Source organism: Plectropomus leopardus, chromosome 6 (genome assembly GCF_026936395.1).
Source record: "Plectropomus leopardus strain MGB_pleo_1.0 chromosome 6, ASM2693639v1, whole genome shotgun sequence".
Lineage (NCBI taxonomy): Eukaryota > Metazoa > Chordata > Actinopteri > Perciformes > Serranidae > Plectropomus > Plectropomus leopardus.
The window spans coordinates 28733072-28752101 of record NC_142181.1 but is presented as its reverse complement, the minus strand read 5'-3'; the positions used below and the strand labels follow the sequence as shown (position 1 = coordinate 28752101).

Below are 19030 nucleotides of genomic sequence, written 5' to 3'. Positions count from 1 at the left end.
TGGAGTGGTTCACAGTTTCCTCCCCCGACTATACGTTCACATTTCCCTCAAGCCAGCATTAAATTTTCTTTCCCCATCCAACCACATCTAGGTATACAAAGCGATTCTTGCAAATTACACATTCCACCCATTTTCTGAATTGTAGCCTATTGATTGCATGGTTTGCATTGACAAGTATCTGAGTGAGTGTTTGTCACAATTTGCTCATGTTAGCGCAGTGTTTCCAATTGATCTTCCATGCAGCTTTTGGTTCTAAATTAGAATGTCTGGCTCAAAAATAGGCTCAGTTTAGATGTGGAAATGATCATGGGATTTCTGAGGGGGATAGAATTAGACTAATCTTGCTCATAGTGAATATTAAATCAAAAGCAATGCAGAGAAACATCAAAATAACACAAGACTACTCTCCACTGATAAATTCAAATTGTGTTGCTGATAAAAGATTGCATTCTGGGTGTTGAGCTATGAATTAAACCTTGAGGACAATGTCCTCTGCCCAATGTGGACTACACTCTGATAGGTGTTCGTTATTCACCTGTTTAAGAACATCCGCTGACGTTTGGTAGGAGCAGTCAAAGATGACGTAGAACTCCTTCCCCTTCTTCATCTCTTTCAACAGAGGACGGGCATCTTTACTTCCTGTTGGCAGCTGGCGGATCTTGATTTTGATGCTGTATCTTGATGGAGCTTTGATCAACTCTTGCAAACGAATCAGCCCTTAAATTACAATAAAAGCAGACCATTATTAGACTCAACAATCACATATTCACAACAAACACATCCTCTGTTGGTAATAGCCCAAAAAATAGTTAAAAGTTACTAGAAAATTGCCTGAAAATAAATATAGTTTTCTGGACATTTTTCCCTATTATTAAATAACTCTCTAATAAACCTTCCTATTTTTAAAACTAATTGTAGATGATTTTCTTGTAATGTTTTACTAATTTGTTGACATTTGTGGGACATTTCTTGCCAAGTTGGTCATTGCCTTTTTTTCTTTGATCTCCTCAGGTTTAAAGGGAGATTATGCTATTGAAATATTTAAAATAAAAAATATGTATGGTGCAGTAACTGGGACAATGTACTCAAAGCATAAACTGTATTTATTAATATATTTGTGGTATTTATTAAGAAAAGTGACTGTCTCACAATTCACCCAACATCCAATCTGTCAGATAAAATAAAATAAATTAAAGAAGGAAATCCATTTAATTATAGTTCATGTAAATTCTGCAGGATGAAATACATTTCTAGAAAATACAATATAGGTTATTTTGCAAACATAAGCCATGGGGTTTAGCTTTTAGCAAACATTGAGAGTCTCATGGGAGTTTTAGGTATTGAATTAAATCAGTAGTATAATTGCTTTGTCATAATTTATGTAAAGGTGCAAAATGTATCGTGTATGGCAATTTGCAACAATTTATCAGAGAACATGATAAGAAATAAATCTCACAAAAACTCAACTAAGTGTAAACCATCAATAGCTTATAAAAGTTGTTAGCAAGCTCACCCACTTTCCCCTGTCCATTGTTCCTCTGACAACCAATTTATAGCAGCAAATAACTATAATGGCCATTGTAAGGGAAAGAAAGTCTAAGTTTCTAACACAAACCACGAGAATTAAATAAAATCATAATTATTCCACTTAAAGTCAATTTACTTTTGATTGGTTATTGGTTTGGTTGCTTCAGTTTTGTTCCTGTATTTTGAAAGTCTTCATTGGAAGTTTTAGCAAACTTTAGAAGCTATCTGAACTACTTTGATATCGCAATGGGAATGCAACAAGGCAATCATACACATCCACAAACATAACTTTTATAAAACGTGTAATCAAAATAAAAAAAGAATCCAGACCCGAAACCTGAGAGGCTCTTAATTGTAATAATATCTGTAGTTCACTATATTTTGAAAGTGTTAACCAGAGGTCTTGCTCTTATGCAGGTCCTCACCGTGACCACAGGAGGGCGTCACTCCATAATCCATAATGTTAAATTTTATATTACAGAATGTTTGAAATCCACAAAATCCAAAATAAAGGCCACTTTCAGTCAATATCATGAATCATATAAAAACGAATGCTTAAAGTTATTCATTTTACTATTACATTCTGATAAAATTGAGGTTTGCTGCCAAGATGTTTACCACATGCTAGTTATAAATGAATATTGTAGAGATAGCTGTCAAAAATACTTTTAAAAAATCACTTTATCCAGTTTGAGGTCTAACAAATGGTGTGCTCCACAGATTTTAGTTTCCGATGCTAGTTTAATGAATTCTGAATCGCAGTCGCCAACACAATTTCCTAAATACACTCAGGGACTTTATTTTGTAGGATATAATGAAAGTGCTTATCAGAACGAATTCCATGTTGCAGTCTGGTTGCAGTTCCGCACTCTGACACTAATAGATCCATGCTCTGACCACAAGGGGGCGCTAAGATTCATTCCTAAATACATTTGTGGCAGTTATAATCTCCACCGGGCTAGTTTATCAGCTCAAAAGAAGAACCTAACTGGCACAGTACTACATTTAATTTTTTTTTTTATTCCAACGAAGAACATAAAGTTTTAATATGTAATTGTCAAAACTGGAGAATATTTAAAGATTATTTTTGTGTCTGATTGCGTCAGTTTGTTCGATTTTATTTTGAAAGCATTTAACGGAAGTGCTAGCAGAAACGGTTTTGTCTTAATGACGCTAGCTTAACGAATTCCGTGTTGCATTTCCTCACTGTGACCACAGGAGGGCGCCTACTCTCCATAATCCACAATGGTAAATTTTATTTATTGCAGAATGTTTGAAATTCTCAAAATCTAAAATAAAGGCCACTTTCTGTCAATATCATCAATCATTTAAAAATCCATTCTTAAAGTTACTTATTTTACTATTACTCATATTACTGATACAACAGGTGTGCTACTAAATTCGGCCTCATTTTTCACTCAGTAGACGACCAATTCAATAAATCAGCAGTTAGAAACTGTGTCTGTGTCCTTTAAAGGGAGATGATCGGAGCCGGTAAACATCATGATGATTCACTCTACTTTTAGGTAAAATTATTACCAAATTATGATTAATATACAGAATGTGTTTATGAGTCGAAAGGAAACATAAATCATCTTTAAGAAGATGTTTGCCGTAAGCCAGGTCGGTGCCCTGGTAAATTTAACGTAACATAGTAAATTAATGCTATGCACTTGGTTAAATAGGAAAACAATTAATATGAGATGATTGTCAAAAATGATAGCAGAATGATCATTTCATCTTGCTTAAGGTCTAACAAGTGGTGTGCTCCACATATTTTATTTCACGACGATCTTAACGAATCCCACATTGCAATCACCAACACCACTGCCTAACTATACTCAAGGACTTTATTTTCTAGCACTCAACGGAAGTGCTAACAGAAACGGTTTTGTCTTAATGACGCTAGCTTAATGAATTCCATGTTGCAGTTCCTCGCTGTGACCACAGGAGGGCGCCAACACCACACTTACGGTTCTGTCTCCACCGGGCTAGTTTAACAGCTCAAAATGAGAATTCAACTGGCACAGTATCACATTTTATAAACTGAATTTTGGCTCCATGCAAAGTTTTATTCTCTAACCTTCAATACGAGAGAATATTTAAAGAACATTTACTGTAGGTGTTTTCATGCTAGCAGAAACATTTTTGTCATAATGACGCTAGCTTGACGAATTACATGTTGCAGTTCTTCACTGTGACCACAGGAGGGCGCCACTTTACAATCCACAATGGTATTTTTTTAATATTACAGAATGTTTTAAATCCTCAAAATCTAAAATGCAACAGTACGTTCAATCGATATGTCTAAATATATAAAATGTTTAAGAGAATTTCCTGAACTGCTTAAGGGTTTGACTTATTCTATGTTATTTATTGTATTTTGTGCCCCTGAATAATTCCTTAATTGATGTGCTCTTTATAAAGATATTTGTTATATAAACTATGTTATGCTCCCACCTCAGGTCTCTTGTGCCACACAATGCTAAATTGTCATCTGGAGATTAAAACAGATTTGACTTCATATTATATATATTACTGCAATAAAAAAAATAAGACGATTTATCATTGCCCTACAGTGGTCACAGAGTGGAAATTACAACACATTTAATTTGTCAAGCTTCATCATTTTGGACATGATAATTACCTTAATTTCTCACTTACAGACAGATCAGACTCTTGATGGTGAGACATGGAAAACTGTATTTACTCTTCATATGTGCTGCCCAACAAATTCAAAGAGATGCTTTTGAAAATTATACACATATAATACCCGGTTAAATTTTCTGTGACATTATGTCGGAAAGATTAAAACACTTTCTTTTTTTCAATGTATACATGTGACTACCTTTTTGGCTGATTTTCAGTTGGATCTCCAGACATTTTAGCAAAAACATTTCACTTAACAAAATTTTTAAAAATCAAAATCTCTGCCATTCTACTTTTCTGAACTTGTTGCCTTTTTGACATTACTAGCAAGGCGTGTAATTCTGATGCATTGGAAGAGCCCCCATCCCCCCTCCCATTCTCACTGGATAAAAGATGCCCTTTTTTTCATGAAATTGGAGAAAATAAAACACTGTCTTCGAGGTTCCAACGCTAAATTTTCTAAAATCTGGCTCCCCTTCCTAGAACATGTCAGGTCCATTCAGTTGAATATTGTCCTCATCGGTGGTGTGCCCCCCGTCACTGTACCACCATCTTGAACCCTCTGGCCTGCTAACCCTGCTTTTCCAGTCCTAGTGGTACATCTACATGGAGTAGGTCATTTTGTATTTGTGATTACGCATGCACTCATCAATATCTGCCCTTTTTTTTCCCTCCCCCTTTTGTTTGTTTTTGTTTTCTTATTTCCTGTTGCTGTTGTTGTCCTTGTAGTTATTATTTATGATTACCTTTTACGACTATACTGCTTGTCCCCATGCATTTTTTCTATCACTGTCTCTACAAACAACCTTGCTTTGCTGTATTATTTGTCTAATTTTCCACCAATTTTATCTCTTATGGACATGTATGGCCTTACACATTGTGTTTTTGTAGTTTTGTATGAAAATTTCTTGAAAATCTCATAAATAAATCATATGTAAAAAAAAAATAAAAAAATCAAAATCTCTCCAAGAATGAAGGGTATATAATTTTTTTAAACTTTATTTTTTAGAATTGAAAACAGTCAAACACCACACTGATGTAAGATTAAGTATACAATTAATTTACTCAGTATTTTAGCTAAATTTTATTTAAAAAGAAATTGTCCTCATTTACCACTTTCAAAAATCACACATATCTCAAAACAATATTGAACATAAAAATATGTAATAAAAAAACTAACCAAAAGCATCAATTTATTAAAATCTTACATCTTTATAATTAATTAGGTAAAGCTGTGTGTGTGTTTATACATGTGTCTACTTTATTTTATTTAACCTATTTTATTTTTTTCTCTTTCTGGTTTTGTGCGATTACATTGCACTTACTGAAGTAATGATTTGCACTGCATTATTATTTGTAAATTGTGGTTATTACTTGCCACTTATACACAAAATGAATATTCTGACTAGTGAACGTAACGTTACGTAACGTTTATTTATTTATTTGTTTAATCAGTACATTAATTTCCGGCTTTCAAAATAAAACTCCGATTACGCTTATACACTATACCGGATGTGGTCGAACTAGGTGTGTGTGTCCTTGTGATTTATAATAGATCCATGGTTTGTGTTTGGCACGTAATTTGGTGTGCTGAAGAGACACGTCGATACCTACTGCTAAGAGGCATTTCTGCTCTGAAAGGTTTATTTTGTCTCTGGCTGAGTATCTCTCGCATATGAAACACTGGACATCTTCGGTAACGACGTTAGCTGAGTGCTCGCCAAAGTTAGCGGACACCAACAGGAAACGACGCCAGTGATACACACGCCAGCCGCCGCGCTATTCAAACAGCATGGCGGGAGTTTGCATAGCAGGATTACAGTTTCCTGACGTATTTTTCTTTTTCTTTCTTTTCCCCCCAGTAATTTGCTGCAGAACCTCCTCATGGAGCACCGGAGAACATCGCTGCTGTACCCGGACTTTACCGCCAGTTTATGATCACAGCTTGTAACCGGATGAGACCGTGTGAACACTTTGACCATCAACACACCAAAACTGCTGCTGTGGAGTCTGAGGATCTGATATGTGAGCATGCAAACACGAAGTCAAAGAAGAAGCTCTGCAAAGGTAAGACAGCTGCTTTATCACCGCTCTTCAGTGTGCTGCAGTTTGGGCCTTGTTGTACTTTGAGATGATTGTTAACATATTTTCTATGAACCACCGACAGTCTGTTAACAAACTGCAGTTAACACAGTCATGTTACTTTTCTAGTGTCTTTGGTGCTCAGTGTTTGATGTAAAGTTTGCTGTGACAGTCTGCTTAATGCGCTTAGATTGTGTGAGTGCAGTAGTTGTTGTGAATATTGTAGGCAGCTGCATTCATTGATAAACAGGTGATCTGTTGTACAGGAGTTTGATATTATGGGATGATTTTCACGTTGTTTGACTTAAGACCTAATGTGCTGTGACTGCAGAATCATTTGACACATTGTGATGTTTTATGTCTACACACAGTTGCTAGTAAACCTTTCATTTCATCATTTTGTGAAGTAAATCTGTGGTGTAAACCATAGTGTGTTAGTTGGAAACTCTGTAAATCTGTTGATTAGTACTTTGTGAAACTCTAATACTTGGCTAGGTTCCCCTTGTGAAAGAGACTTTTGATCTCAATGGGACAAACCTGATGAAAAACTGTATAGTTTGTTGGGGTTGGTTCACAGAACAGCTGATGTGTGCACATTTACATACAGGATCCAGGAAGCCTTTTCAACAATGTATTGTAGGCTTGGTGAATGAGCAAGTGGATGGTTGTTGTTGGATGACTTTTTTTTGGTCATTATTTCATTCACTATGGCATTATTCTTTTTTTCTTCTTAAAACTTTAAACTCAGGAATGTCAATTCTCCCACTGTCCTGTACAGCATGGTTTGGAGGTAAAGAGTCACAGGCCTAAAGGGTGGAGATCTATTGTCAGTCTTTGCAGTGATACAGATAAAGTGGAGAGTTGTGATTTAACTTTTAAATAAAAAGATAAATTGTAAACCTTTGGCATGATGGCACAGTAAATTACTGACTTTGTACAGTGACCACTGTAATTTATGATGGGCTTCAATGCTGCAAACATTGCACATGGCTTCTTATCACTGAGCTTAAAGGAGCAGTGCGTAATTTTTAGTAGCATCTAGCTGTGAGGATTGCAGATTGCTACCAGCTGAAACTTTTCTGTGTGCCAAGCATGAACTCTCTGTTCGGATTATCCGCAGACATCTTTTCTTCTCCAAAACAGACGATTTTAACTGGTAAAAATACTGAAGAAAGCAGTTTCACAATACAAATCAGTGTTTCTTGGACATTGCTTCTAGCTCAGCACCTGTTAATGTGTGCTGACCTTTTCTCTATGATAACTTAAGATCCTAGAATAGAATAGAATAGAATATTCTTCCTGATGTTCAGGAGGTGTTTACTGGTAGCCAAATTATCTGCAGAGGTCTCTTCCTCGCCAACACAGACAGACCAGGTGATTTAAAGTAGTAAAATCAGTCAATAAAGCAGTTTCGTGTTAAAAATCAGCATTTTTCCATGCTGTGTGGCACGTTGCGGAGTGGCTGCTAACTGTGGTGGCTGATGCAAAAATGCACATGTCTCTGTCTGGAGTCGGTGTTTGGTTTGTTTGTCCACAAAAGAAACTTGACGGTGCAACATGGTGAACGAGGACCCGCACCTTTTGTAGACATTAACGGCTTATTCTAAAGGTAACAAAAACAACAAGTCTTATTTGTAGCTGATTAAACACTAAAGAAATATTTCTGCATATATACAGTGGGTACAGAAAGTATTCAGACCCCCTTAAATTTTTCACTGTTATATTGCAGCCATTTGCTAAAATCATTTAAGTTCATTTTTTTCCTCATTAATGTACACACAGCACCCCATATTGACAGAAAAACACAGAATTGTTGACATTTTTGAAGATTTATTAAAAAAGAAAAACTGAAATATCACATGGTCATAAGAATTCAGACCCTTTGCTCAGTATTTAGAAGCACACTTTTGAGCTAATACAGCCATGAGTCTTTTTGGGAATGATGCAACAAGTTTTTCACACCTGGATTTGGGGATCCTCTGCCATTCCTCCTTGCAGATCCTCTCCAGTTCTGTCAGGTTGGATGGTGAACGTTGGTGGACAGCCATTTTCAGGTCTCTCCAGAGATGCTCAGTTGGGTTTAAGCCAGGGCTCTGGCTGGGCCATTCAAGAACAGTCAGAGTTGTTGTGAAGCCACTCCTTCGTTATTTTAGCTGTGTGCTTAGGATCATTGTCTTGTTGGAAGGTGAACCTTCGGCCCAGTCTGAGGTCCTGAGCACTCTGGAGAAGGTTTTCGTCCAGGATATCCCTGTACTTCGCCGCATTCATCTTTCCTTCGATTGCAACCAGTCGTCCTGTCGCTGCAGCTGAAAAACACCCCCACAGCACGATGCTGCCACCACCATGCTTCACTGTTGGGACTGTGTTGGACAGGTGATGAGCAGTGCCTGGTGTTCTCCTCACATAATTAAGGAATTAAGGCCAAAAAGTTCTACCTTGGTCTCATCAGACCAGAGAATCTTATTTCTCACCATCTTGGAGTCCTTCAGGTGTTTTTTAGCAAACTCCATGCGGGCTTTCATGTGTCTTGCACAGAGGAGAGGCTTCAGTCGGGCCACTCTGCCATAAAGCCTCGACTGGTGGATGGCTGCAGTGATGGTTGACTTTGTACAACTTTCTCCCATCTCCCGACTGCATCTCTGGAGCTCAGCCACCGTGATCTTTGGGTTCTTCTTTACCTCTCTCACCAAGGCTCTTCTCCCCCGATTGCTCAGTTTGGCCCAAACGTCTTCCATTTAAGGATTATGGAGGCCATTGTGCTCTTAGGAACCTTAAATGCAGCAGAAATTTTTTTGTAACCTTGGCCAGATCTGTGCCTCGCCACACTTCTGTCTCTGAGCTCTTCAGGCAGGTCCTTTGACCTCACGATTCTCATTTACTCTGACATGCACTGTGAGCTGTAAGGTCTTATATAGACAGGTGTGTGGCTTTCCTAATCAAGTCCAGTCGGTATAATAAAACACAGCTGGACTCCAATCAAGGTGTAGAACCATCTCAAGGATGATCAGAGGAAACGGACAGCACCTGAGTTAAATATAAGAGTGTCACAGCAAAGGCTCTGAATACTTATGACCATGTGATATTTCAGCGTTTCTTTTTTAATAAATCTGCAAAAATGTCAACAATTCTGTGTTTTTCTGTCAATATGGAGTGCTGTGTGTACATTAATGAGGAAAAAAATGAACTTAAATGATTTTAGCAAATGGCTGCAATATAACAAAGAGTGAAAAATGTCTGAATACTTTCTGTACCCACTGTATTTCCTTAAATCTTACACACTCTTTAAATCTTACACACTTGACTAGGATTGTGCCATGTCATATCAGTTATAATAAAACAATAATTTAGAATAATAATTATAAATAATATTTTTTAAATAATTATTAATTATTATGTAGTTTTTACTGTATATTTGAAGGCAAACTGTTACATTTGTTGTGACACACATAACTATAACACTTATTTTGTTGCAGTTCTATCTTCTTGAAATTAATGATATATTTTTCAGTATTTTGACATATCATCAAGAATATCGTTATCGCAAAAATACTGAAATATTGTGAGATTATTTTACCGCCATATATTGCCCACCCCAACACTGGACCTTTAATTTTAAACTGAATCACATAAACAGCTCTATACAAACATGTACAGTAGTCACACATGCTGAAACAGTTACCACATTTTTGTAAAAACGCTGACATCACTTTTGTAAATATATATGATTTAATCATTGGGGACTGTTTGGCACATTTTAGATGCTTTTCATGCTTCACGTTATGATCATCTTGGCTGTGTTTATGCACATTGCATACATTTTGGGAAGATTGTGTATTTTTGTTTAAATCTTCGAATTTCTAGCTCAGCTCCTCCAATAAGTCTAAAATACACTGTGTAAACAAAATCGTTATATTAATACTGTTAAGTGCGAAAAATGCACCATTGAAACCCATTCAAACTGCATTTTTTGATCCCATAGCCATCAAAGTTTAAAAGCAGGCACTGTATTATATCTGGGTGTCATTCTGGGCTTTTGACTTGGAATTGATTATTTTTACTATTTTCCACCTGATGATGTCATTTTTACCATATTTGGCATCTGGAGAAAATACTTGCTATTTCCACTAGGTGCACTGTCACAGTCAATGTTACTGCTAATCATTAGCATATCCCAGGCTGTGATAATTAAAAACAAATCTTCCTAGCATGGTATATATATATAAAATCATAGTGACATTGTGACAAAACCCTGGCATTTAAAGGGTTAAAATTCTGAAAATTAACGAATATTTGATATTTATGATTAGGACTGATGTTGGTTAAAACATTAACTCAGTGAAAGAAGAAAATAATAATAATTAGTGTAATATATTTTTTAAAGCTTGATTTTCGAAAAGTGAATTTCGTGTGCTGCGCAAAACAAGTGTGTGTAACATTAAAGTGGGCCCTAAGGGTTAATTGGAAACTAAAGTTTGTGAGTTTTGCATGTTTTACTCAGCTGACATATTCAGCTGCTGATGTGTTTAATGCTTTACTGGTTTGACTCACCAGTTGCATCCTCGTAGACAACAGTGACCGTCTTCCACTTGTAGTACTGCACTATGTCCAACACGGCTCGGCTTATGGAGGTGTATTCTGGGTAGAGATTGATGTAGAAGCTGTCTTTGTTGTCTACTGAGGGGTGTTTCCAGCGAGTCTGGATGTGAGGAACTTCCAGGGCGTTACAGATAGACTGGACTGCGCTGACAGATGAGCTGTGAGAAGGGCCAAATACTGCCCCAACACCCAAAGCCAACTGGTCGCAGGCTGAAGTAATGAAACAGAAAGTGGAGATAGAAAATAAATGACCAACAGGAGAGACAGTTGCGTCATAAACATTCTTTTTTTATTGATTATTCAACAGAAAGCTTTCAGAAGTGAACGAGAGCATCCTTACCTCTTCTCGAGGCCTCAAAACTGTCAAATAGGTTTATTCTCTGGATGTCATAGGTCAATGTGGTGTTTGGCATTAAGGTCCGGTTCCTGTTTATATTGGTTACAGCAAATTTAAAGGCCAGTTCTTCGACACTAATGGGCTCATTCTCGAGCGTCTCAAAGATGCCGCCTGTAGGAAGAGAAGAAAGTATTAGACAGATCACACCGAAGTATTAGCCTAAAGTTATTGATTTAATGACTGCACTCAGCATCGTTAATCACCTCCTTTACAGCATTTCGAAGGTCACTATGACTGAATTCTAACTGTTGCATAATGTGGCCGAAATTTTCTGTGTAATTCTCCCACATAATGCTGCTAAGGGACCTGGTTGGGGTGACAGAATTTAATCTCATTCACAGAGAAGCTTGACCTTTAATGACTTCACCCTATTTACATGGCCTACATTGTGAAAGCTGACACAGTGGCATACAGGATTATTTGGTAGGGAAGACATGCCTCACCTTTAGTTCACTAGACTGACCTTATAGTTAATATATTTAGTGACTTAATATATCCTGTAATATATTATCATGGCAAAAACTTAAAAGCATCCTATACCATCTGTTTAAAACAGTAATTCAGTCAACGGATGAACCGCTGCACTCATTTATCTCACATAGTCGTATTTCCAATCTTTTTCAATTCACTGTTCGAGACAACGGTCACCTTCGATGAAATCATACTTAAATGTGTGCCATAATGTAATTTACTGTGAGGAGGTTAAGTGTTTCTGCTCAGGCTGCCAAAACACAGCTGCAGTGAAAGACTGTCTTCCATTAAAACCGTAACACTCTACTCTCCGAATACCCATCCTCTCTACATGTTTCTTTTTAGTGAATAAGCTCCTGTGTTTGTTCTGGACTTCTTTGCTCTGTTTTCTTGAAACTTTGAAGTTCTTTAATAGAAGATGTGGAGGTCTCATTTTTCCCAGACTACCACCGTAGACCCTAAAGTCCTATGAAATACTTTTTTTCCACTAGATTTGGGATACGTATACACAGAAGCCAAATATTGATTATTTATTGATTTTATATTAATATTGAAAATAAAAAATTAAACTTTTGAAAGTCTACTAGAATAATAAAATGAATTGCTTTTTTCAATCCACTAGGTGTATTTTGCTGCAATAAAAATGACTGAAGTGAGAAACTTTATCTTTATTACCTTATCTGATTAGATGCGTTAAAATTTTTTTCCTTAGGGGACATAATTTACACTTAGTAAATCGCAATATACTTTACTGCAATACTCACCATATTGCAAAATGTTTAAAATAGGAATAATAGTGTATCGAGACTCGTATCGTGATGCTATCATATCATGTGGCCTCTGGTGATTCCCACCCCTACTTAATATGACTAAAGAATCCTATTTTTTAGTGAACATTTGGTGGTTGAGCTGTAATCTAACATTGCTTCAGTTGTAAACCACAGTATATAAAAATCACAGCAGCTTCAAGACCCATAAGAACCACAATGAAAATGCAAAACTAACCTCTGAGGTGTGACTGTGTTGTAGAGAAGCTGCTTCAACGTCCCTTCATATTACAGTGTAAGAGGAGAGACTAAATGATGCTGCAGTGGATTAACATCATCCACTCTTACCATATATAAACTGCACGTTACATATTGTAGGACTAAACATTTTTTCATTTACTAAAACATAATCGTGAGTCATGCAAAAGGATGTTCTTGTCATGTCTGTCTCTATAATAATTGTTTTAAGTACCAACTTGCACCTGACAGTAGCATAACGGGCCGTTTTTCAGAGCAAAACTAAGTTTATCATGTCATTTTGGACATCTAATACTCTTGCGTGTATTGTATTTAAAGTTACAGTTGTAAACTGTAAATTGCTCAAACTGTGTGGAAGATCTATGTGAGACTGTCTGTAAAAAGTAATCTCCATCCTTCTCTTTCTACTACTTCTAATGGTATTTGCAAGAATCCACCATGGCACACTGAAACAGCCAGAGCAGAAGAGTCTCTAATGCAGCTGTCAATCATGTCAGTCACTGCTCCTGAACTGTGGTCAAACTCTCAAACTAAGCAGCGCCCACAAATATCAATCAATATTCTGTTACTGTATTGCCAATTTCTTATCACATACTGTATGTTTTCAGAAACATTTTGTAGTGGACCCAGCCACCATGTTGGACACAGTTTCCTAAGCACTGCCCACCGGCTGGATAAATATTCCCATTTTAAAACTAACCGTACACCAACATATGTTTCTGTCAACATTTGAGGGAAAAGTTAGCAGTTTAGTAACAGAATTGTGAGTCATATTTGATCAGCGCTGCCTAGTTTGACAGTTTGACAGCAGTTCATGAAAGGTCATTGACATGATTGACAACTGCATTAGAGAATCCTTGACTCTGATTGGTTGTTTTTGTTTACATGCGCTAAGACCATTTGAAGTGCTACAAGGCATTAGAGTATGGCAGAGGAGTATGATATGTTTTCACAGATTTTTTGTCTCATTCAGTGCTGTGTGAATGTAGGGACAGTTTCAGCAAATACAATTATTTGTATTTACAAATACTGTAAAAAATGTCTCCAGATTTCTTGTTTCATTAACATTTCAAAATGCGAATATAATTATTTTTCAAAAGATATAACCATTTCAGTCAAGTGACTCAAGAGAGTTAAAAGACTATTCAACTAATCATTTCAGATATTCAGAAAATAATAATAATAATGACTACCAAAATCAAAAGACACCTAAAAGTAATCTTAAAAGTATCAACATTTATTGACTTAGGAAGGACAAACAAAATATACACATATTTTAAATCAGCATGTAACACTGCAATTGTCTGCCTTTATCTGCCTTTTCCGCCTCTTTTTATGAAACTCCAGTAGGTGCAGTCTGACGATGCTTTCACATTTTCCACTACATAGGAGGAGGTGATACACACTGACTAATTCTTTTAAAATGAGCTGAGACCACGACTGTGAAAAAATTGATTTCAATATACATTTCTCTTTTAAACAGAACAGTTCTTTTTTAGCAGGCTGTGTGTGCCAGGGCCATAGGGAGGGGGTTGTTTCAGAGAGATCATTCTGAAAACCGTCCTTACTCTTAATCCACCGCGCTGCTCCAGAAAGATGATGGGTCTAGCATGCCACGGCCGACAGTATGAATACATATTACTCCAGCCAGACACGAGTGCCACATACAGTGATTTACATTTCAGTTACATAAAAACCATTAGGATTAAGACCGGAAAAATGCTGGATTGTCACCACCTGCAAATGGGGGGGGGGGCTCATGTGAGATTCAGCGTCCTTATCCCTGCTGAAAATGCCCCTGCACGCTGATTTGACCCAAGCCTTTCAAATGTAAATCTTTTAAAACATCTGGGCCTTGAGTGATAGGATTTCTGAAATTATGCAGTCAGGGTTAAATATTTGTTCTCACCACATTGGCATTCATGAGTGCAGACAGAAACAAGATCAGTGCTCTACAGTTTGGAAAAGTCAGTAAAATAAACCTATCCTAAACCAAATGTGAAATTTACTGTTTCGTATGTGTCTGGCAAACTTGAAATCAATGACTAAAGGAAGGTAGTTTAAACGTGCTGCCATTTTCAAAATTGTCAATCAATAGTTACATTAACTATGAACACAAAACATGAAGGTGTCATTTCAGTGCCACAATAATTTGCAAATGACCTCACTTCAACACTGAGGCTGCAGATGGCAATAGGTCATTGCACTCTCTAACAGTGTTTGAAGAATTGCCTGTGAAATTGTGATTGATTTGGAAGGAGAAAGGGCCTTTAAAAAGCTCCCCTTGAGACCTTGATTGTGAATGACCTTTTTCTTTGGTGTAGCATAGCCTCAAACCCCAAACTGAGAGAGCCTTGTCTGGACTCCGTGGTCACTAAAAGCATGCTTGAAAGTGCCAATCCTAATTATGGTTACCAAGCCTCAGTGAGCAGCTGCTAGGACCTGTTAAAGTCCTTAATTCTTTCCACTGGAATATGAAATTTTTGATCCAAAATACAATAACCTTCTCCCAAATTTGCCAAGAAAATGTAGTCCATCAAAGCATCTTTGATGTGTTTCGAGGGGTTTTCATTATAAAAGGGGAAATAAACAGAGTATTGATTAGACAGTCTTGATGTTAATTTGCTTCAAGTGCAGAGGCTGCAGCAAATGGTACTGGCCCTATTAAAGATTTAACAAAAAATAATCCAAGTGGCAGCATCAGGGTATCATTTTCAATCAGCGATTTTGTTTTCCTCATACTTAAACAAGGCTGTGAAAGAAGATGGTGCAGTTTGTGCAAAGGGCAAAAACAGCTACTACTATTTTAATTTTCTGATTTGCATTTTTGTAGCTGACCTCTAATTACTCTCATAAAAAAAATGCGTCCATTACATTGCAAGAGCTCAAAATGCAGGCCAAAATTTCCACTGTATGCATCTGCAAAGTGTATTTAATGGAATATAATTGAAATGAACAAACGATGAGAAAATGAAAAGAAGCTAAATGTGAGATGCTCTAAAATGAAATAAGGCTGGCTTATAAATTCAGCATTTGTCAGTAGCTTTTAATAATATATTGATATGCCATTACCAGGGGTGTAACAGCACACAAAAGTCACAGTTCAGTGTGAGTTCAGTACAGCGGAAAAACCCAAATGCATAAAGATATGTTTTTTTCCAATTGTTTTTAACAGTAATGTGAGTGTCAGAGACAGATAAAATCCTCTTGCTGGGTACTGATGTAGCATTTGCTCACTGGCAACTTTGGCAAACTATTTTAATTTGAAAAATTAGGAACAATTTTAAATACCTCTGTATTATACTGTACAAATGCTTTCCCGACAACAGGTCACTGCGGCTATAAAACTGAAAAGCATCTCTTATGTGCTTATAAAATTGAAAATGCAGAATGAATAGAAACATTAAAGTAAAATGCATCAGAGTTTTTCCACTTTGTTCCACCTTGGCTATTTAAACATTTAATACACCTAAACATTTATCATAACATCCCAGTGACATGCACATCAGGGTGATGCTGTTGAATGTGCGTCAGCATTCGGATATGTTTCCATTCGCATCCACTAATTTACAGCGGTTAAGCAAAGCCGACACACCATCTGTAAAAAACTCTCTGTTGCTGTTGTAGCCGACCTGAAGGCAGGTGGTCAGCTCTGGCATTTCATTTGCGCTAATAATAGCGTGACTGACTTCGCACTCCAATCTGCTTGTTGTTCTAACTTTGTGCTGTTTTGCTAACAGCGTATAAGTAGAACTTGTGCTTGTGAACTTTGATGCACATAATGTGGAACCAATCTACGTACCGTGTATTCTGCCTGCATCTGCCTGCACCGAATCATGACCCCCATACTGTGACTGTGCAGTGCTAATACATGAACCGTTACAATTACAACCCAGTCTATTTACCGCCTCCTCGGGCAATAAACTATTAAATGATTAAGTGATTGTAGCTTTAGTGAGAGCTTTAATACAAAAGATCTGTAAGATGAATTCAGAAATAAAAACAGACCTACTATTAGCTGTCAGACAGTGTAAGCATCCGCTTATGTTTGGGTAGGCCACTACGTAAGAACAGACGTGTGTTTAGCTGAAAATTGTTTTTGAAATGAGCTATATAAACTATTTGCGCAGACAACTTTTATTGTCATTAAAAGAAAAACATATACATTTTACTGCACTGTTCACTTATTTCCCCTCTGAAGTTTGCTGGAAAGGCACATCCCCAATGAAAGAAAACACGTTTATCTCTCCTCTCATTTCCACCTGAGATAAGATTTTAAATTTCTGTTTAAAGTATAATGAGTTGATTTCCAGAGGGAAACCCTGGGGATTAAGTGTGATGGCAGTTTGTCTGTAGCTCAGCATGAAGAGCACTGGTCCCAGCAATCAATGCTGGTCCAAATCACAAAACACTACTAGGAAATATTTATAGTGTAAAGAAGCTGAGCTCTTTGTTAAAAATGTCTTTGGATAAACATTATAAATTCACCTGAGATGGTTAAACACTGTATCAGGAAATGTTGGCTTGGTTATTGTGCAACATGGTACTAAAGCTGAGCTACAATCGCTCAGTTATTATCATGCCCACGACCACCATCAACCATCCAGACATCTGGAGTGAAGCAACAACCATTCTCCACTTCATTTCTGGAAAATTGGTTTCAAATTAGCTAATATCTTCAAGTGGTTGAAAACTGAGGCAGGAAATCATCAGTGTGATCTCTACATGCATTTTCAATTAAAAGACCCCATAAACATTATGTGCATATCACCAGGAAAATAATTCAATTTGTCTCTACCCCAGGCTTTAATATTTGTAGTCCAATGAGAGTGAGTCGACTTTTTAAGATTTCCTTCACTTTTTAAAGGTGAGCAATTTCAAATCAACAATCGTCTTAAGCCCTATTTGAACAACCCCAGTATTAGCTGGGGATCTCTGGTAATTTGTATTAATACGGCAGTCATCTGTGATTTTAATGTGAATCTGCCGTGGCTGTAATTTGTCAAGTGAAAATTTCACTGCAAATTAACTATTTGGCCAAACAAAGGGGTCGTACTAAGGTGTCCTGTTTTCTTTGCATCTCGTTTCTGCCTCTTTCCCATTTGAGAATGACAAAGGCTTTGCTGGCAATTACAAATTAAGGTTTTGACTGCATTTTGTGTGCAGGAGGCTCACTTCACAACACAACATGAAGACCGATTCTCCAAGAGAGCAAGCTCAAAATAATCAGAGGAGCAAAATCTAGAAAGATGAGGACATGGCTAACATGCCACAAAGTGTGGCTGAATCAGTTCCCTTTGTTTAGCCCACATTTAAAATAAAAAATGAAGGGAATACTGTATATCACTGCTTGTAGTGCTGAGTAGTGTTTCTGTGTTATATAGAGTGGAGTTAAAATTGACAGTGAATGAATGTCAGTAAAATATGGACTTTGCTTATCCTGTGTGAATGCGAAAACACGGACGTGGGGGACTAATTTCTACATCACATGAGGTCCCCAGGTAATACTAGTCCTGTGTGAATAGGACTTAATGATACCTAGAAATCAACCAACTCTCATAGCAACTCAATACAATATTTCAAATTTGCTTAGTGGAAAGCCTTCACCGTACCTGAGAATCCTGTTTGGAAAATCTGGAAAAATCTTATTTGCTGTTTGTCGAGGGAACCAGGGTGATGTTAACATCCATGCTGGCCTACAATTAAACATCGTCCCTGTAGCACTTTGTTTTAGATGACAATTTGTTCTTAATGACTTGTCAGGTTAAATTTGAAATAAAAAGTAGAAATTATGTACATACCTTCACTTTAAGATAGAGTTCATACAAAAATGTAGATATCACATTGCATCTTTGAAATGATCAATAATTTGTAAAATTGAATAGTAATTAAGATTCAAATTAAGATCAGTCCTGTGTGGCTTTTGCGACTTGATGCTGTGGGCTGTAAACAAACCTGCCTTGGACACAAGCTTTTTAGCAGCGCTGTGTAACTCCAAAAATGGGTCATGGGATCATGGCTCAGTGCATCCTTATATTCTACACTTCTACATTTCATGGAGGAGGACAAACCAGCACTGTAAATGGGATTTGTCTTCAATACTGATCCAGATAAAAATTGGTAACAAGCACCTCATACTTTATGTTTGCAGATGCCACATGGATCAATGCACTCACTTAATAGACTATTAGCAAGCAAAAGAATAAATAGCCAAGAAAGTAAGAGCTGTCTGGGATAATTTATATTTCATTGATTACAAGTTTGAGCTCGAGGTGCAGGTAAA

General features: G+C 37.0%; 1 protein-coding gene and 1 long non-coding RNA gene across 3 annotated transcripts in view; one reads left to right on the top strand and one right to left on the bottom strand.

Moving 5' to 3' along the window:
• LOC148189422 (uncharacterized) overlaps nucleotides 1-19030 on the top strand; it is a 54595-nt gene that overhangs the window by 633 nt on the left and 34932 nt on the right. The window contains exon 2 of the long non-coding RNA XR_015776836.1: nucleotides 6039-6243. This is a non-coding gene — a long non-coding RNA (uncharacterized LOC148189422). The remainder of the gene's footprint in view (nucleotides 1-6038; nucleotides 6244-19030) is intronic.
• Nucleotides 1-19030, bottom strand: part of LOC121943302 (glutamate receptor ionotropic, kainate 1) — a 32960-nt gene that overhangs the window by 10639 nt on the left and 3291 nt on the right. For both annotated transcript variants that reach the window (XM_088079159.1, XM_042486810.2), the window contains exons 2-4: nucleotides 11195-11362; nucleotides 10807-11064; nucleotides 536-717 (exon numbers count right to left, since the gene is read on the bottom strand). In XM_088079159.1, coding sequence (XP_087935285.1) covers nucleotides 536-717; nucleotides 10807-11064; nucleotides 11195-11362 — 608 coding nt within the window. The remainder of the gene's footprint in view (nucleotides 1-535; nucleotides 718-10806; nucleotides 11065-11194; nucleotides 11363-19030) is intronic.